This window comes from Lissotriton helveticus, chromosome 9 (genome assembly GCF_964261635.1).
Source record: "Lissotriton helveticus chromosome 9, aLisHel1.1, whole genome shotgun sequence".
NCBI classification, from domain to species: domain Eukaryota; kingdom Metazoa; phylum Chordata; class Amphibia; order Caudata; family Salamandridae; genus Lissotriton; species Lissotriton helveticus.
The window spans coordinates 659,778,965-659,800,787 of record NC_136070.1 but is presented as its reverse complement, the minus strand read 5'-3'; the positions used below and the strand labels follow the sequence as shown (position 1 = coordinate 659,800,787).

Here is a 21,823-nt window from a genome sequence, read left to right as displayed (position 1 = left end):
TTGTCATTTGCATAGTTGTGACTCTTACAATTTGGATTCTTTTTCCTGAGAGGGGTGAGTTTGGAATGTCTACTGTTCTAACAGTAGAGTGGGTAGCACCAGTATCTATCAAGAATGATACGGGTGGCCATTCACCTCACCTTCTACAAATGGGCAACTCTGGTCTACCTCTAAGACTGCTCCAAGTATGCAGTCTTCCTCTCCCCTTAGGCACCGTCATTGTGACTGATCAAAGCTGTAGCCCTCAAGTGCATCAAACACAGGAAATTGTTGGAAAGCATTCTGATGTTGGAAGGAATTCTGATTATAATTTGGGACATGATTTGAATTAAATCCGGGACCATATGCATTTTGCTGGGTCATCGGGCCTCATGGAACCTGCATCACTGGAGCTTGAGGTACATTAGAACTTTGCATTCTCAGTCTCAATACACCCTGTGACTGTATGATCTTATTACTCTGGGGCTCTGTAACCCCGGAATTCTGAGCCTGGTTGATCTTCATCACTCTGTTGGGATTAAGATGACATTCCCACTTCCCATGGCCAAATTTATTGCAATAATGACAAAGATTCAATCTCTTCAGAGTTGCCACATCAATCCCAGTACTTGTGTCAATTGGAATATCTCGGCCTCTGTTGTTGCGGGAACCCATTTCCACCTTGCAGCATAGGGGCTCCCTGCTGATACACTACTTCCATAGTACCCACATTCCCTAAAAAAGGTTCACTCCGACTTCCTCTCTGTGCTGCTTTCATCTGTGCCACCATCAATTTCTTCTTCAATCTCATTTGCTTCATTTCCAATTCATCCCTACAATATTTTGCATATCATAAAATCTCATCAACCGGTTTATTCTGTCAACAGATCAAATGATGTTGAATCATCTATCTTGTCTTAATTCAGTCGCAGAATGAGACACAAAGTTTCCCATGTCTTTAGCTTCAAGAGTCTCAATTCCACTGTGCTGCTTAAACACCTGCAACAATCTCTCATAATATGCATGCACTGACTGTTTGGACTCTTTGGTTGTCCTGTCAATCTTAACCCAATTAACCACTTGGCTGCTAAGGCTTTCCCCCCTCATGTGCTGACATTTATTGAATCCCATTATACATGACGAGTTCACCTTGTCATGAGCACAGCTCCAGTGTGCCTCATGACGAGCTCACCTTGTCATGAGCATGCAAGAGGTTAATATCTTCCCTTTCAAAATAATGATCACTTTTTGATACTTTTTGATCACTAACAGTGATGGAGGATGTGATATCAGATGTCTCTGAGGTTCCTTCTCCTGCCACTTTACAGCCACTTTACATTCAGCCCACAAATCACCTGGTACCACAATGGTGAAGAAGGTATTCAAATCCACCAACAAGACTTGTGAAATATTCACAAATCGGTAAACTAGTGTATACCATTCCACTGGCCTTTCTCTTGACCTTGGGAAATCATTTGGGAACGACACAAGATCACTACTACCCCAAGACACATAGACATAACCTCGACCAGGCACTTCCCTGAATGGCAAATTTGAAGCACCATCTCTATCCACTAAAGACGGGGGTGGCACTCCCTTTGTTTTCTTTTCATCTTTCTTCTTCGCCTATCTGCCTCCCCACTTTTCTAGCAACTTCCATTTTCAGATGCTACTATTTAATTCCTTAATTTACATTTTCATTCCTGATGTTCTCATACTCCAAATGTCGTTCTCACCAATACATACACAGTAACTTAGCTGCTATGACTTGGGTCGGCTTAAATCTTTATCATAAATTCGGGCCTATACATATAATTTATCATGAGCTTGTCCTGCGCATTTAGTGAGGTTTTTACACATGAATACAAGTTTGTTCTCTTGGTAAGTGTCTAATCAGGGAAGATCAAGATTTCCATATATCATCTCATCCAGTTCTAACTTTAATCTGACCACATTCACTGTATTTTCACTCACCGGGGACTGAATTATTTCTTTCCCTAATTTCGAACTTTCACTTTCTCTTGAGAACCCATTGAAAAATCTAATCAAATCCAGTGGCGGTCGGTGACCCTCAACAGTTGTGGGGTGTGGAACGGATGGAGAGTCAAATGCAGTGACAGGCATTGTATTTAGGCTCAAAGGCTAAAGCTCTCCATCATGGCTTGTTAACAGATTTAAAACGAGCCATGACTGAAAGCTCTGGGGTTGAGGTTCAAGGCAATGCGGGTTTCTCACAGTGTCTGTCGGTGGACCAAAAAGGTAAGAAAATAAAAATTTGTTTACCTACGATTCTTTCTCCTTCTGTTTTCTTCTTGAATGCTATCAGTGTGATGGCACCTCATGGAGACTCAGCCATCACCCTTCTGCCAATTCTGATAATGCTCTCATGCTGCAGAGGAGCAGCATGAGAACAGCACCAGGATTGGCTGGAGTGGGCTGCCTCAACGCGCCTGCAGGCACTGAGTGCCGGTGGCTGCTCTCCACCAGGCTGTCTAGGACAGCTAGTTGGAGAGGTTTTCACAGCGCAAGCCAGTGCAAAATGGTGGAATGTGCACCACTCCATTGCTGCCAGTCAGCAGCAATGACCCGCTCACAAACATTGCTCGGGCTGAGAGCAGTGAAAAATAAAACGGTAATTCATTTTATTACCATTTAATTTTTCACCTTTGCTGCAACGAGGGGGGGGGGGCTCAGTTGAACTAATTATCTAGTTTTCAGGAACTAATACCATTCTGTACAACAGATGTATTGGACCGTATCATTTTCATAGGACTACCATTGATAACATGCTGCAGTGAATTCCAAATAGACGTCAGAATTTTGCGATCTTTGCATGGATTCTCCTATTGTAATGAATCCTCCCTGATTGATAGTTGATGTTGTAGAGGTAACATAAGGGGTATTCACCTGAGTCGGGACTAAAGAAGGTACCATTCCTGGAACCACTGAACCATTAGCTGATATATCTACTCCATTAGTGACTGTCAAAGTATATGTCATAGTTCCTGTTGTCTCGGGTTTGGCCTGGGCTGAGCTTACTGCAGAATTACCAAAAAACTCTGCGATATTCCACTAAGTTATGCGTGCGAGTGGAGTATGATGACCTCAAGCAATTCACAGCAAAAGCATGCCTGTGTGCACCCCCTTCCTAACAGCCTGCAGCATTGTAACACAATGACACCCCCACATACGGCACCCATTCCTAACAGCCTGCATCAGGATCGCTTGGTGGCTAACTTTTGCACGCAGACCCCGTCTGCAACAAGCAAGCCATGGCGCAAACATACTTTTAGCGAGCACTCCAGCTCCATGTGCAGTACCCTGTTTCAGCAGATGCACACACTGCAAGACCAGTTACCCCCTCAGCTTGCAGAGATATCATGTAGTGCCAGGACCCGCTCCCATACCTCTGAGTCAGAACTGGAAGAGCTGTTCTGGTTCATCTCAGACTGAGGCACTAACGAGGATATCACAATGTCGGCAAAGTCCCACTCGACTGACGAGTCCTCGGAGGTCTTCTTTTTTCCTCCTGCTTGCCCTCATCTTTGAGCGAGATCATCATCGTTGGCTCTCAGGTCTTCTCCCCTGCCACCGCTCAGCTGCCTACAGCAGCCATCCGAAAAGCAAAGAGCCCTCCAAAAAGAAATCAAAAAGGGCCAATTTTCCCCCTTGTTATCCTGCCTTATTTTTGCAACCAACCCTCCACTATAAGGAGCTGGCGCTGACAGGGGAGGGGGATAAAGTTTGATGGGATTCAGAAGGGAAAAGGAGGGGTTTGTACATCCTGATGTCTCAATAAATACTGGAAGAGGGAGAGGGAGAAAAGCGAAAATTATTAGGAAACTTAAAAACATTGAAATACAGTAGATGATTCTAAAAATCGCGTCTCTAAATTTTTTTTACCGTTAGAATATGCCTGCAGCAGTTAAAAACATCAACATTAAAAGCAGTTATGATGTGCTGACACATTTAGTCCTTGGTCATAGCCTCCCACCACAACGCTGTTCTCAATATTTTGACTCTGTCCACTTCTAATGTAGAGCCATCCATCATGCATTTCACTTCCTTAGCACGGATTCCACGTTTTCATGATACAGCCCCAGGTGTTTGAAAAGGGCAGTAAAAGGACACCTCTCCAACTCATACCAGTATGCCCTGCTGGAATGGGTGCACTGGAAGGTGGACACAAAGAGGCACCAGCATGCTGGATGCACTTGAGCATGCTGCCCCACATGTGTGCAATGGCACTTTTAATCAGGCTGGCCTTAGTAATGTACTCTGACAACTGGGCAGTATCCGCTAATTTATACACTAGATGGAGGTCATAGTGATCGAATGGTGAAAACTTTGGTGCTCATTGAATTTAATCTACCAATGCTGGAATATACTGGCAAACTCATTTTAGTCACTATTAAATTTGGGGTGAGCGCCTGAGCGGCATGCCGGTAAACTTCGCCACGGAGCGTAGGCGGAGTTTTTGCTGAACTTGAGTGCGGAATTGCAAAAACCAAATGAACTCTGCCCACAGAGTAGAGTTTACCGCCCAGGCCTACAAATGAACTGCGGGACCAATAGTGACCAGAACCATATTGCATCTGGGGCATTGAGAAGAGTGGGTCCACAGAGGAAATAATACCTGAACTCTCTCCTGTCAGGAGAGACTGACTCGTATTTACTGGTGCAGTGGCTATTCCACAGTTCCAACCGGGACATGCACTATTCATTTTCTTGGGTTGGGACACATTATACGGCGGTGCTGGCATTTATAACAACACACCTAGGAAGGCATTGCTAGAAGTTTTGTGACTGTGTTCACCTGCACTCCATGGGTTGCCTGTCTTTTCCTCCTTCTCCTTCCCTTTCTTTTCCCTTTTCTCAAGTCTCAATCGTTAATGCATGGTACAGTCTGGTTCCCTCTAACATATCAGTTCTCCATCACAGTTGTGATGCACCCCATCTAGCATCTGCACAGCTATGCACTGCTTTTTGGACTCTTCCCTGATATTTTTACCTTTTTCCTAAAATGGGCTGTGCGCTCACAAGCATTAAGTTCTTCAAACTGTTCTGGCCTAGGAGGCAGCTTAATTTCATACAATACCCATCTCAAGTTTACAATGATTCTCAAGTTAAATGTGCCAAAGCATGGAAATATCAATGCACCTTCTTTCTCTGTCTTCTTATGCCATTGACTCAGCCAAATACATGTAAGAAGGCCCACAGTTATGGCCTTGTGGTAATTCCTACCCCTCTTGTACAAATATTCTCACATCCCCCTAATCAGATTTCATATCACCTTGAGGAATTCAATTTTTCAACAGTAATGTCAACAATCTCACGTAGAATTTTGTTTCAAACAATAAAATAATTTCACCTTCAATTCTCATTTGGCGTCAACAACCAATAATAGCGTTGCACTAACACCAACTGTTCAATCTCAGCACAGAACATTGTGACGTCCTTCTCACTCCTCGCAACAGCTCACCCTCCTTTACAATTCCCCGTGAATGTTGCAATACAAGCACAACAACAGGCTCACCCTCCTTTACAATTGCCCGTGAATGTTGCAATACAAGCACAACAACAATGCCAAACAAATTCAAGAAACTTTGCTCCACTAAAGAATCAATACTATACAGCCACACAAGAAATGGTCCAGAGTGACACTTTCAGGCCTACTCAGACACACACTTGAGTGAAACCTCAACCAGCTAGGAATCACTCGCATTAGTATAGCTTCACCCCTGCACAAAGGGATCCACCACACCAACCACACCTTTCTCTTACACAGACATATGCCCCTATCCCAATTGTGTATCTCACAACTAGCACCACAAACACTTGATAATTAAAACGCAGTGTTTTCTACACTGATAACTTATTACTATCCCAAGCTCTTAGGCTACATCGAGCCTGATAACCCAGTCCACTTCTTTGCATGAAACGCTTCCACATCCGCACAACCAGGGCCTGACTGGGAACCGAAACCGGCCCTGGCAAAGTGCTCGGCCGGCCCCCCCCTCCCCCCGGGGGGTTGGGGGGTGCGACCGCGCTCTTTGCTAGGGCCGGTTATGCTGCAAAAAACGACCCTGTAACAAAACCGGCCCCCTGGGGCCCAAAACCGGCCCCCACCCTTGCGGCCGACCGGGGGATTGCCCGGTGCCTGCAACGGCCAGTCCGGGCCTGCGCACAACAACTTAAAACATCACCGCATCACACCACGCAATCTCCTGAAAAAAATGCAAGCTAGTCAGAAGCAATTGCAACGCGGGACCCTATTGATACTCACTCCTCTGCTCTTACAACTTTCTTCCAAACTTTTGGAACTCGGCAGATCCTCCAAATTGAAATATGGCTTTAGGGCCTTGGACTGGGTTTGGGCAAGTCCAGAATAGGATACACTAACTCACTTTGCTTCAGTAACGAACCATGCGACAAGCTACCATCTGAGAGCGCACAGGTCGTGGCTCACAGTCTCTTTTCTGATGGTTCTTTTTAAGTTGACTGAGAGGCCAAGGGAGTTATCAATAACAAAATAAATTCAACTTTCATGAAGCCCATTCGGCAACAAAATAAGAACCAGGAATTGGTGATTTAAGTTAAATAGTTGTATTACAAATTAATAATCAGTCCAATATATATGCATGTCAAGAGAATAGTTAAGTTGAGTTTGGTTCAGCACCACGCGAGTAGACGTAAAGGGATGTTTTAATTAGGGGTGGGCGTAGCACCCCGCTCCGTCCACGGAGCGTGCGTAGTGTTGCCTACTTCGCGATTCGCAATGTAGGTGTAGTAGGCAACACCTCGCACATGCCATGGCGGAGCGAAGTTGCCTGCCACCCGCCTCCCTCCCGCCGTCTTCTAAAATGCCCAACAACATTTAAAACAATGTAAAACTAATTAAAACCACTTACCGGAGATGCGGCGTCCCAGGGCTCACTCTTCCTAGTTTCTCACCGACTTCTTCCTGACATATGCGCATGCATGGGCGCCCGCGCATGCGCATTTCTTGCGCATGCCCCTATCACTGCCCAATTGTGAAAGTATGACATTCGCCATCTCCCTCTCCCACATATGCAATTCTCCGGAGACTTAATTTACAGATCTCTCGGCCCCATGAACCAGTACATCCAAATTGTACTGGATACCATTTCTAGCCTGTGAGTCAGGAAACCCCATAACACGATTCTGGGAGATCTTAATTTACATCTTGATAAACCCACTGACACCCAGGCGACCAGTTTCCTGCAAGACCTTGCTGCTATTCAACTCACCCAAAGTACAGGGCCCCATGCATGCAAAGGGTCATCTGCTGATACCATTTTCACTAACATCACCAGTTACAGGTCTTGCAATGTACCCACTATCTGATCCTACCACTTTCTTATCCCAATAGACCTCACTATCCCCTGCCCATTCGCACCCCTCAAACCATTTGTCCAGAAAGACTGGCACTTGTCTCACCTAAGCCAAGTTCCAAGACTGGAAATGCGTCCTGAGTCAAATTACTCCTGCCTAGGCTCTGACCCACAGGCTGCCAATTGTATGATCACATAATGGAATGGAATGGACTAATCAATCCTTACATCAAACCATTGCCAGAAAAACCTTTACTGTGAAAAACAAAAGCAAGTCTGCTGCCTGGTATACTCCTCTCCTAAGATTTGCTAAAGGTAATGGAGTAAGGACTTTGGGTATCAAAACAAAGCAAAATACTGGGAAACAATAAGGATTACCATACTTTAATCAAAACTGCCTAGGCCGCTTACTATGAAAATAGAATTGATGCAGCAGTAAACTTCCCTAGAGAGATGTTTAAAATCACTAAAACACTGCCAGAAACCACATCCACGGGCCATTCCACTGAGCCCTCTAATGCCAGGTGCGATGACACGGCCTCCTAGCTCCATAATAAAATAACAGATATCTACCTCTCATTCCAAGGGGTGGAGGAAGACTTGACCTCCAATTTCCTTTGCAATACCATGGACAGTAGCTCTACCACCCTTTTAGAATTTTCCCCACTTATGCTTCATAATTTTACCTCCCACGTCAGTAAAATCAAATCTGGATCCCTTCTCAACCATGCCCCCTAATGATCTTTTCCCTTGGAGGAGAAATAATTTTCCGCTCTCTGCTTGACATGGTCAATCTATCCCTGGAGATGGGCACGGCACCTCTAGCATGGAAGCATGCCATGGTCAAACCTATCCTTTTAATAAACCCAACCTAGACTATTCATCTCTGGCTGACATAGGCCAATCTCACTCCTTCCAGACACAAGCAGTGTTAGAAGAACACGTCAACAGCAACCTCTCCGAATTTAGCGAGGATAATAACCTCCGTCACCTCACCCAGACTGGCTTTCAGCCAAAACACAGCACTGAAACAGCCCTCGAAGTGGTAGTGGAAGAGGCGAAAAGGAAACTAGACCAAGGAGGCACAGCAGCCATAATATTTCTTGCCCTCAGTGCTGCCTTCGATACCGTGGACCATGGTATCCTCCTCAAAAGGATCCACATGGACAGAGTATCAGGTAAAGCTCTGGATTGGCTCAGCTTCTTCCTGAAAGACAGATCCTTTCAGCTGTTCAACAAATTTTGCTCCTCAGACATGGCTTGCTCAACTGTGGAGTCCCACAGGGATCATCCCTGAGTCCTACACTTTTTAATCTTTACATGCAGCCACGAGCAGACATCATGACACCCTTTGGGATCTCCATAGTCTCCTACATGGATGACACACAGATGGAATTTTCACTCACCCCAGACCTTGACCCGCAGCCCCTACCCTCGGAGCATGTCTAGAGTTAGAAGCCAGCTGAATGAATACATCATGTCTTAAGCTAAATGGAACCAATACAGAACTTATGATTCTTGGGGACAATCCATATCCACAACGAGCCATGGGCTTGGCTTAGCCCACCCCCTTCTCCCAAAACGGTCATAAAAAGTTTGAGGGTATGGTTGGATAAATCCCTCTCAATGGAAAGTCTGGCCAGCAAATTTGCATCCACCTGTTTTGGAATCCTGCGTATGTTAAGTAAAATACTTTCCCTGCTCCCTCAGATTTCAAGGAAGCTGGCAGTCCAAGCACTGATTCTTATGCGCCCGGACTACTTCAATTCGCTCTACTTGGGTACTCCCAAGGCAGTCATACGAAAGCTTCAGGTTGTGCCAAATGCAGCTTCACACACTTTACTAAGGATCCCCAGACATACTTCTTCTGAGCAAGGTCTGGTAGATCTCCATTGGCTCCCAGTTTCTTAAAGAATCAAATTCAAGGCACTGTGCATGGCACATAGTGCCCTTTGTTCACAAGGGCATACCATCCTCCACCAGCATGTCACTTCCTAGCCCCCCAACAGGGCACTAAGATCCACAAACACACATCTGGCCTCTATTCACCCACTAGAAGAGCCAGAAGAGGAGGTTGGTCCTTTAGTTTCAATGTGGCTAAACTTGGGAACTCCCTCCCAAGAGGACAACTGAAAACGAGCTGTCCTTTGAAAGGCTTCTCAAGACCGGCCTATTCAAGAGCTAGCCCAACGCTAAGCTACCAGTTGTGATCAGTGTTACAGTACTGCTCAACCAGCGCTGGGATGCCCATGGGTTGCCATGTGCTCTACAAGTCTATCTAGTATAGTATAGTATTTTAAAAAAACAGGATTACAGCTGGCAAGCTGAAATAGCGCAATAGGTTCAGTCTTAGTAGGATAAGATATAAAATAATCACAGCCTCAGCAATACAGAAACTGTGAATTAGAAATAGGTGTTTCTTAAACAGACTCTGATTCTCTCTCCTAAACATTAATAAGTTCTAAAGTCATTTAGTCAAGGTTCTAAGTTTAGAATAAGAATGGATTATAGAGTAGGGTCTCTAGGAAATTCTGAAATGCGGGAAGGTGTCAGCATAGTAAAGACTTCTGCAGAAGTCTTTCAGAATTGGAATAAGTGTTTAGCATTAAGCTTCACACTGGGAAGAATAAAGGAAGCAGAGGGGTCTGTACCCCTCCAAATCTAAAGGAATCTGCTCTAACTTCTAACGGAGTGAACACTAATTAAAACCAACAAAACTTCAACAACAATAATATCTCTTTTCACCCCACCAGGAACCAATCATTTCACTTCTCTTGAAATGCATTTGCAACATCACCTGAATATCCCATTCCACAGAACTTGAACATTTATTGTGACCTTGAGCATTCCCTGTTCCTGGTACGCAATGAATAGGAGGCTACATCTGCCAATTAGGTCTTCACGTTTCTTGTCTAGATCTCTCTTCACAGGCCTTACTATCAATAAACTAAACCATACGACTATACTCCTTTTCTCTAGCTAATGAAATCATGAGAACGCACCTGCAAAAGAAAGAATACGGTAAACATGCAAAATACATTTAAAAATGAAGGCCTTTAGTCGGGCTAACTTTAACTAAATATTTAAACGTGTACTTCAAGTACATGGCTATACTTGTACACATGTAACTAAAGAACAAATGCAAACATGAGCAAAAGCATACATGATTACACTTTCAAATAGGACTTTCAGAATATGCAAATGTGACAAAATATAACTGCAAACGTGAATACAGAATACATCTTTATTTTTAAACTGAACATTAGTGCACACGTTTATAAAACTTTAATTTCTCAATATGTACATTTCATTAATGCATCTAAACGTTCACACAGGTTAATATTATTGTAGGCACACAGTGAATATAATGTCAAAATAAATGCAAATTGAACAACGATAACGTGTAAAGGATGGAGCCTAAATTGCTCTATTCCACCTTGTTGCTAAAAGCATATTCCTGACCAACACAGGCCCTTCGGCAAAGGCCAGGATCACTGTAGATGATGGAAAAGGGAACCCAGTTTAAACACTGTTATTATTAATAACATTATTTTGCTCATCCGATTTCATGAAGGCTGAGCAGGCCCTGGGCCCACAATATGATAATCATAAGAATGTGGGCAGAGACAAAATAATTGCTTTTCAGTTTTGGATAGCATGTAACCAGAATACCGTGTGAAGTGTGCATTGTGGGCTGATATGGCGTGATACTGTAAAGTTATATGGGGAACAGTACGTTTCTGATGCTATATTATTGTCTGTTGTGACAAGCACCAAGAAAAAGCAATTAAAAGTTATCTAAAAAATGTGGATACCTTAATTTGGATGTCTAAATTTCATAAAAGTAAAAAAGTAGGGCATGAGGGAAGGCTAATGTGTGTGTGTGTTTGTGTTTGTGTTTCAAGCGCAGGCCAAAAAAAAGGGGGGTCCCAACCTTTGATTTTCCATTTAAATTCCCATAGGTAACTTTGCACGATAATACAGAAGAAAAGGCAGAACGGCCTTAGACCAAATTTGACATAAAGTTAGAAGTTTACTCAGAAAGCATTCTTTTTGTGTCTTTGTGTAAACCTGTTCAGGATTTTCGAGAAATCATCATTTGAAGAGGGGACTGTGTTGTCCACAAAGGAGCTAATGCTCAGAAGTAGTCAGGTGTATCGGGTCAGTTTGTCTCGCCGGAGTTCTCCAGGATGCCTTGGTACCAAAACATTAAAAAGTAGGGCCTTCTGATTGGCCTGTGGAGTTCTTTTGTCATGTCATTCATTCTGATACACTGGTAACGAGTGATTTGATTGGCTGACTGCAACTGGGAGAAAAACGTTGAGTCTGCCATTACAGGACTTGGGGGATTTTGGTCCCTGAGTCTTGAAAACAAATTGAAAAGCCCCATAAAGGGAACAGGTGGGCACACCGGATGGCCAGCAATTCTCAAAGAGACCTCCACACCCTTAAGTCAAATAAACAAAATATAAGGCCACCAGTACCCAGCGCAACACCCGCTCTGATACTGTGGTACCCAAAAATATTTTTACAAATACAAGCATCTGGTCAAAGACCAGACCCTGTGGCCAACCGCTATTGTGCAGACCATTAACTATGTGCAGCAGAGGTAGCCAGCCTGCAGTAGGTTGGGCACAGGATCAATCCACCGCTGCACCCTGCTAAAGGCTGTACGAAGTAGGGGGTTGAGCCCCCATGGGACGGGGGGGGGGATTTGGGTGCAGCTCACAACACTCCATTGTGCATGGCCAAAAAACATGGGAGGCGTTGGGCACAGGGCCTGGCCTAAGGTGCAGAGAAGGATTGTCCACCCGGCAAGGGGTTGGCTGCCGAGGCAGGGTTGTGCATAGCGCCTGATCAGATAGCATTTAGCAGTTACTTTACACATGGAAAGAACTCCTAATAGTCGGGATATAGATTTAGTGTGATTTAATCTGCTGTACAAATTTTACCCCTTGCATCCTGATTTTCATTATCTCCTTGCACCCTGGTTTTCGTTAACTATAGTTGTTAAACCAAATATAAGCCATATATGCACACGCACAGAGTAGAACATGCTATTTATTACCAATGTTGAGGGAGGAGAAGAGCGTCGTGGCTCGTTCAGGACTGCACTTCTCATGAGGCTTTTCCTCTTGTGATTCATGGCTCTCCCCGCAATCAACAGCGGCAATAAGTAGCATATTAACCTCTGCACATCTCCATGCGCAATATATATGTATCGATCGGGTATACCTAATACTAATTAAAGTAAAAATTTTACATTTAAAAGTAAATGATTAAGAAAAGGAATCAAAAATGTAAAAAAATAACATGAACTATGGCAAAATAAATATATGGGCATTTACCACATTGATATAATGGTAAACTGAAATAAATGAGCCAAAAATTAGCAATCTGAAGCTATGGAGGTGTAAAAAATAACATAAACGTAATAGCAATCTAATTGCCATTTAGAATACAAGAAACCCCGTCCACTATGTCACACTTCCCAATTGTATTCTTAGAAACAGCTCTCAAAATGGATGTCCTTAAAAAACATTGAATTTGGGACGAGCAACAGAATAAAATCGGAAGATTTACACATATACAATGTATTTAAAAAAAAATAACACGCTGCATTGTTTCTGTTACAGCACCCTACATACACCAAACCTAAAAAACTAATGAAAAAGATCATTCAAGCTCGAGTTGGTATGCCCTTCCAAAGGGATATCGCATAGATGTGATCATTTAGAGTTGTAGTCAGGACAGTGTAACGTGTATGGCTCCTAGATCTTTGTTATAAGCATAGTTCTTTTCTGTGGTCTCTGATTGAGGCCTTCCAAAGGATGACTTGCAGTTTGTGTATTTTAAAAATACTTACTAAAATGTTACATTTTCATTCTTAGGGTGGGGGCTTCCGCCCGCTATGGGAGTGTTTGACGAGCTACGCTGGTAATGGTGAGTTAACTCTGAGTTATTCTGAATTATCAGTTGATCATTATTTTGCATCATTGAGTCTCCTCTAACATTCCTTCACTTAATGCTAGTCCCTCTGCCTTATTTTCCCTTGTTGTGGGATTTGGGGGTGAAGGGATTGTCTGAAGGCAAGGTTCTCTGTTTGAGGGCTCATCAGTCACTTTTGTAAAATTGTGCTTTGCTGCTCTCGGTGTGTGAGAGGGTAAGAGGTGTGGTAGGTACGTGAGAAAGGAAATTCTGTGTTTGGTGGTCGAACTTGGTGATAGTGGGTGCTGGCCGGAAGAGGGGCACTTAATTGGACGTTAGCAAAATATAGTCTGTTCTATATGAGAGAAGAAACTGTTTGGAAGGTTAGAGAGGAGGTGAACGTTGTTTGGTGTTGAGAAAGCGATGATCCATTTAGTGTTTGAAAGAGAAACTGCTGTGGTTGGGTATTGTGACTTAAGAGACTCTCTGATTGCATTGGGGCAGTAAATGCTGTGATTGGCCATTAGGAGAGGACACAGGATGTTCTGCTTGGTCATTAGGACAGAGAATGCTCTGCTCGATTACTAGCAGAAGTAACACTCTGATTGGTTGTTAGGGCAAAGACCACTATGTTTCGCCATTAGGATAGGGGTGTCTTGACCTGACCACTAGGACTGGAAATACCCTCCACTGAGAAGACTCTTATTGATCATTAGAACTGAGAGTGTTCTAATTCTCTAACTGGTCATTAGTACAGGGACCTCTCTGTTAAAGCATTAGGACTGGGAAGTCTTTGCTTTGGTATCAAGACTGGGAATGATCTGCTTGGTCATAGGCACTGAGAATCTTCTCCCTGGTCATCTAGGATTGGAATGCTTTTGATGGTCATTAGGACTGAGAACGTGCTGGTTGTGCATTAGGACTGAAAATGGTGTACTTTATCATTGGGAAGGGAACTCCTCTGTTTGTTAAATAAGACTTGGAGTACTCTGTGTGCTCATTAAGACTGGGTAGGTACCGCTCAGTTATAAGGATCGAGTACCCTGTGCTTTATTGTTTAGAATTGCAATTTTTAGTTGGTCATCCTTAGGGGACTCGGTTTAAGGATTCATAGTTAGACTTCTGTAGTTGCAGAATAGCGAGAGAGCGCTGGTGGGTAGGTAACTCACAAGGGGAAGAGAAATTCGGATAGGGATTCAGCAGTGCAGATCCTTTTGACATCGTAGTACTGGTGGACCGAAGTAGAAGGACTTTCAAGTTGGTGATAACCACAGAGGGCACTCAGCAGGTGCTACTTCATGATCAGAAATGCAGACAAGCTGCTTAGATTGACTTACTGGGGAAAAGTTGTATTAGATGTCTAAATGCTTTTCTGTTCTGTTCTATTTTTTCCTTTATGCCCAACTACTACCTCTAATGATTATCTCTGTCTCTCTCTTTTCTTTCTTTCTGTTGAACAGTATGGTTTGCACACTGGTCCATTCTAAGAAACGCTGTGACCCGAACAAATGCCATACACCTCATTGCCACTCACCCAACCCCCAGCGAGACATCAGGAACTCAGCCTCCTTTGTCCCCTAATCAGAAAGGCAGGAGACATCGTTCAGCTCTTGGTCAAGGATGAGAAAGGATAAATGGTGTGAGATCTCCAATACCTGCCCCCTTCCTTGATGCTGTGGGTGCTGCTGGCTGCACACAACCCCTCCACGTTCTGAGCTCTGGGGTGTGGATCTGAACATTGAATCATTGGATGTGAGACACTTGCTGCCTTTCCCTGCCGCCGGCTTGCTGTGCTGTCCTCGGTGGTTGGGTTTCCCTCTTGCAAGATTTGTCCCTCAGGTGGTGAACTGATCCCTGCCGGGATGATCACATTCCCTGGGGAGTGGGATAGAAATGAGCCAAGTCCAGCCTGCCCACCCCAACCGACATCCATTCCTCCTCATCCATTGTTTTTCTACAGGAAGAAGAAGGAAGTGGACATTCTGCTTCACATATGACCCACATGAACTTGCCAGCATTCCATTGTGTTATCCATTGTTACCAAATCATGTTCCTCCTGTGAATATTGCCAAATAGATCGCCGGTTTCAGAGGCAGAGCCATCATTTACCCCTATCAGGAGACTGACAACGAGAGCATCCACATTTCTTGGAGGGGATGTTACGGTTGGGCTTATTTTGGATAGGGCTAGGAATTAAATACTATGACAAGAAGCTTACATTTCTTTTATAGCTTTTGGCAAAAATGGACATCTGTGAAAAGCTTCATGCTCAAGTAAGAGAAAGAGAATGACCTCCACAATACACACACACATCTCAATATTGTATTAATCTCTGCCTCTTTACAATACCTGGTCAAAAATACACAGAGACACGATGAGCACTGGATAACCTCCAAGCAATACTTGGTCCTCTCATCCTTAGTTTTCAAAGAGAGAGATTGATGACCGAAGAGCAGAGTAAAAAAGGTAAAGGGAGAGAAACTGAAAAAGTGGAGGAAGAAAGAAAAGTGGAATGATATTGAACAAGGGAAGACAAATAGGGTTGTAAAGTGGTGAGTAAAACACAGGAATGGGTATTTGAGCCACAAAGACAGAAAAGTGGCAAGGAGATAGGAAGAAGGAGGGAAACAAATAGGGAAGCAGAAGAAAGAGAAAATTATGATGGAATGTGAGAGTGAGAAATTGGGAAAGATGAACGAAAAGTGTGAAGGAAAATGGTGGAGAAAGGGAGCCTGAATGGGGGGCCAAATAGATAAATGGGCAAAACATATAGAACAAGGACTAAAAGAATAAAAAGAGAAATTGAAGAAGAAGCGACTGAGAGGGAATAAGACATTGGGCAGGAGAATTAGGAGTGGAATAGGTGAGAAAGGGAGAAGGGAGATGGGGAAAGAGAACAAAGGCACTAAATAGTGAGATGACTGGAAACTAAATTCGCTGGTAAGAGAAAGAACCACGGGAATTAGAAACGTACTGACGCAGTAGATGTCGATTTAGAGGAAAAGAAACGGAGAATTAGTGAACCAAAGAAAGGAAGGAGAACAGGGTGTGGACCTCGAGGAACAGAAAAGAAAGAAAAACAGGATGGTAGCGAGCGACGCCCGGATATTAAGTGCACACTGAAAAGGAAGTAAATGGAGAAAAAGCAGAAGGAAAAAAAACTCTGTCCTATCTTTCAGAATGAGTTTGGATGGACTTGGAGAGACTGTAAATGCTGAAGGAAGAATAACCCTGAAACAACATGGCCTGTTTGAGAGGGAGTGGCTTTCCTTCCCCCATCTACAGTATATAAGAATTCTGGCAAATACCCCATTCATTCTTTTAAAAGCTGTTCACTACAGCATCCTAATTTTGGAGCACTATCCCTAAATGTTTGAAATGGTCTTGTGTGTGACTTGTCAAGCTTTGTAGTACTCTCTAGCTCCTGCCACTAAAGGTTTATCCAATTGTTGCGCTTCAAAAAGGTTCATTATTTCGTTCGAGCAGGAACAAACACAGTGTATCAAGTGAGACTAGGACTGAAAGACAGCAGGCATATTATAACACAGAGCTATCATGATTAGTGCAAACAGTAAGGCCAAATCAGAATACAAACGAGTAGGAGGACTGCAACCAGATATGTATGCAAATAAAATCCTTTTTAGAATAAATAACTTAAATATGGTTCTGAGACCTAACTTTACTTAGAGATAGGCTTTTAAAAACAGTATATATGATTATACGTTAGCGCAGTGAGATACGAACTTGCTCCTGTGTTCTTTCTATAACCTAAAGCTTTCATGTTCAAATCTCTGCAAAACCAATTCATTCTTTCTTAGTTAACAAATTGTGTGCCAGTGAATTTGGCACTCAGAATTCCTCTTATTTAGCGTGTGACAAAACTGTGCTAGGAGCAGCAGCTGGGTATACAATACAATCCTTCTGGTTAGGTAAAGGGTTTATTCCAGTTCCTGCTATGCAGATGATTGCTCAAAATGGCGGCCGTTGGACAAGGCACCTTGCAATGGCAGTGCTCAATATCCTAGGTTCGGGGAACATTAGGTGAAGCATCTTCTTGTTTGGGAGGAGAATTCTTTTCCAGGAAGTGGCAGGGGCCAGTGGACACTCCTAGCTGCAAGATGCCTTGGTCATATGCTGGACTTGATCATTTCTCCCTCCCCCCTGTAAGTAGCTGAACAATGATAATAATCTGTCCACTCCTGTAAGAGGTAAAGATCACAATCGATCATCTGGGGTTCTGTTGTAGGGCAACTGACACAAAGAAACCCAGCGGACGTTCAGTGTTCCTGCCTGGGATGTCCCACTTGGTTGGCACACACTACAGAATGTAGGTGTAGTTTACCATTGCACTCCTTCAGCTCACCTTTCATAGTCTGCATCCTTTTCCAACTATGCTCTGACAGACTGAGACAGTTGTGTATTTGTTATATTTATTGGGTTTTATTGATCACAAAATAGGCCCTACTAGAAGTCCGAGCAGTAGGCAGACAACGGAGAAACAGATGATTTACAAGCAGAGGTTTAGGTAGCAGAGTCACAAGGGGCATTTTGTAAAATCATTAAGTAGTGACAAAAACACATCAATACTACTGTCTTGGATTCTAAACAATAAAGACATTGACAACTGTAGGGGAGGCATGTGGCCTGTTGTGGTCCACAGTCAGGGGACCATAACTAAAGGTTTCCAGTGTAATTATTTTGAGAAATTAAGATTTAATTTCTTTGCTTCTATTTTAATTTACGTTTAGGTTTTAGCTAATTGTGTTTTTTGTAAATATAATTTCGATTTCCCATAATGCTATGAAAGAGTAAACACTGTCATTGTAAGAGTTTCTGTTTCAAACTAGTAACAATGAAAAATTCCCAATGAGATTTGGGACAGTCGATTTCAGATTTTCAAAAATTGAAGAACTAATGGAGTGTGGATTAATCGGGATTAAGGATGTACCTCCTTCCCTACAACTCAACTCATTCCAGCCAGAAAATGAAAAAACAAGTGAAAAGGAAAGTGTTCTAAAAATGTGTTTTATCAGAGTGTCAGGTTCCTTCTAAGCGAAGAATTAGAGAATTGCTAATATGGCAGAAGAAAAGCACATATGAATTCTGCAGTTTCTGCAGAAATTCCTTGTTTCTTTCTAAGGAGCTGTCGTATCTGTCCGTTATTAAATGCCAAGCACGTTTGAGGAGAAATTGAAGTGGACTCCCCCTCAAACTTCAGTCTGCAGAGCTACCCTGGGCACACACACTATAACTGTGGCATTGTTTTAGAAATGGCTGTGCCGGTATATGGTGGGTTGAAGTATTGACGGCCACCAATACCCAATGCTGCACATGCTTATTTGTGGTGGAAGTTTTAAATCTCTGTCGGTGGATTCTCTACCGATGGCAGTCCTAAAGTGGGATTACTTGTGCCATAAGGGTGGTATGAACAGAGCACTCTATGCTTATGGGGTATTGTACGACATAATGCACAAAGTAAAAGATGTTCCTCTGTCGCCCAATTCCAGATCAGGCAATACATTTGCAGCACACATTGCACTAAGAAGTTCTTTATCCAAAATGGGGGCATGGTGTTTCAATCGAGAGGGAAAGTCCATGCTGCATCTCTTCCATCCATCCAGTGAAAAAAAGTTACATTCAGTTCCCTTCTCCCAGGTCTGTATCACCGACAATCCTGGGTGATAAGGGTTCCAGAATGTCCCTTTGTTTGATGAACTCTAGTCTAGTATTGAGACCTACTTTGGCCTCAATCATAAGGTGGTCTCTTTTAAATGTTGCTGTCCAATCACAGCTGTAAGGCACCAAGCAGTCTATGTTGCATGTCTCTGCCACCCACTGTCTGTGGTAGAGGCTTGTGCCACAGCTATCAGGCTATCATTGCAGTGATGATGCAACCACACACACACACACACACACACAAACAAATAAATATATATATACACACTCACATATATATACACACACACACACACACACATATATATATATAGATATACACACACGCGCACACACGCATATACACACACACACACATATATATATATATATTTACACACACACACACATATATATATATATATATATACATATATATATATATATATATATATATATATATATATATATATATATATATATATATATATATTCGTTTTTTAAAACACAAAAGCCCTGCGATTCATGTCCGCTTCTCCGGTTGGGAGGTGGTGTGGCCTATGGAGAGAGTAGTTGATTGCCTGACACACTGGAACATTTCAAGCCCACCTGCCAGACCGCCCCTGAGGTTGTCCCTTGTTCTCTCCAGTCAGCAATGGGCAAGGAAGAAGACTAACTCCTTCTTCATCCTCCTTCCTGCTTCCTCATGCCGATCTTTGTTACTTTACATTCTTAGCCCTACACTATAATTCTTTCTGAGCTTCAACTGAATGTAGGAAAAGACCTTATGTATATATCTATAGAGTTGTTTATTGTGTTAAGGGAGCCTCCAGAAGCCATCGTGTTGGTACCCGTACAAAGAGGGCTGTATTTGGTCTTCCCATATTGCTCTTTTCCATACCCACAAGAAGAGAAACAATTCCCATTGATGGCATGGGATTATAGACCGCTGTCTCCTGGAGCTGTGGCCTGAGCTTGAGGAAGAAGGGCAGACAGTCTTTACTTCTATTGTTGCAAAGGCTGCTAGGGGGCAGGCTTGGTATGGTGCACACTCGAGCCACGAAGAAGCGCCTACATTTGGTCTCTTCCCCTGCGCGGTCATTACTGTGTTGTGCTTCTATGATTGTATTGTGGGTCATCACAAAACTGCACTGGTGAACCTTCGAAAACGATCTCTACCCTTCCTCAAGGCACATGGGGTTCATTTGTATGGTCAGTTTCAGCTGGGCAATATATAGAAAGCTAAAAATGTAGTGGCTAAAGATCTAACCTTAAACTGAAGAACCAAACTTTGACAGTACAACCTGCACTGTAAGTGGCAGAGTGAGCAATAAGTGTGCCAAACCCTGGTAGAAAGAGGGGACGATTAAACTGCGAGGGCAATACATATCACATAAGCTGCCAGATAAGGGTAGACACACAATCGTGCTACGCCATTACTGCAGCTGAAAACTTTTAAGGAACTTGTGAAATTAAAGAGAGGTTCTTTTTGTTAGCATTTTTGACCCCACATTGGAGTTTCCTTCACCTCCATTGATCACTGCACTCAGGTCTCATGCAGCATTGCCTTTGCCGTTGTGCCATCACCCTTGGGAGTTAAGTGGACTCACAGTTGGAAATAGTGGAGGAAGGGTTGCTTCTGGACACACTTCTTCCCACTTGAGCTTGAGCACCTCTTTTTGCCAAAATGAATAGCAAGGCCCTGAGCAAATAAACACAATTTTTCTTCTCTCCTACATGTGGTGGCACCATTAATTGGATGTCTTGTTCAAATCGGAGAAACATAGACATTGCCTGTGGGGATTTCTCTTAACCCCTTCGACGCTCATGACGAGCTGGGCTCGTCATGCAGTAGCCTCCTGCTACGCTCATGACGAGCCCAGCTCGTCATGAATGTGCGAGGATCGCGAAATCCCAGCACAGCAGGGGAATTCCCATAGCATCCAAGAGGTTAATACAGGAAGATATATCACGACCAAGCCTTGAGAAACCTTTTCTTAGGTGGAGAGTAGGGAATAGAGAGCGACTGGCCTGTTTGAGCGTTCTGTCAGTACTGCAATAAGTGTGAGTTGCATCATAGCCCGAATTACAATTCCCATGAAGCCTTGTTTTTATTGCGTCTTTAGTACTCCTTCGCTCGGATAGTCCAGAGTTTGGCCCACCAGACAGAAAGGACTTATACATGGTTGAGAAAGAAATGTTTTGTTTGCAAGGATCATTCCACCCCTAAAAGGACCAATATACTGTGCTGACGATCTGGCGGTAACCCTTCGAGTTTGAGATATATTTTGGCTCATTGTGACCTATATTGTTTTATTTGGTCGGAGTGTCAAAGTTTTTACTACCTGAGTGCAGTGACTTATAGCTTGTGACCTACCCAGAATGAGTGGTATTCTCACATTTAGCTCTGTTTACATCCTGGCCTTGTTTTCTCCGGAAACTGATAATAATACAGTAGTAGTCGTAGTATTCACAAGAATTTCCTGCTGATCACGAGAGAAAAACTTTGCATACCTCTAGGTAGGATGCTTGTCTGCATGTGGAGCAGAAATGACTAGTTAAAAATAATAATACACCTCATCGCCTCACTTGTCTTAAAATGTATTCCATTCTATCGAAGCAAAAGGTCTTGGTCACCTCTCTCAGCTAAAAGATTGGTAGCTGCTAGCTTCCCACGGCCGTCGATAATATACATTAAAGAAGCTTCCCTCAAATGGAGGAAGCCATGCAGAAATTATAGTCAGCATAGCTGTCATCTATAATTCTGGCCAATAATCTCACTTAGGGCCGCACATAAACTACTGTGCAATTTTCCCAGTGGGCTGTGAGCTAATGGGCTGCTTCCTTGGTCGGAAGTGCGTTCATGACCCTACCGTGCCCTAGTGGCCAAGTTCTACTCATGAGGT

At 43.3% G+C, this 21,823-nt stretch overlaps 1 protein-coding gene across 1 annotated transcript in view; it reads left to right on the top strand.

Moving 5' to 3' along the window:
* Positions 1-16,710, top strand: part of CNIH2 (cornichon family AMPA receptor auxiliary protein 2) — a 924,655-nt gene extending 907,945 nt beyond the window's left edge. Inside the window, exons 6-7 of the mRNA XM_078660749.1 lie at positions 13,226-13,277; positions 14,723-16,710. Of these exons, the coding sequence (XP_078516875.1) occupies positions 13,226-13,259 (34 nt within the window). The 3' untranslated portion in view covers positions 13,260-13,277; positions 14,723-16,710. The remainder of the gene's footprint in view (positions 1-13,225; positions 13,278-14,722) is intronic.
* The last annotated feature ends 5,113 nt before the right edge of the window (positions 16,711-21,823 follow it).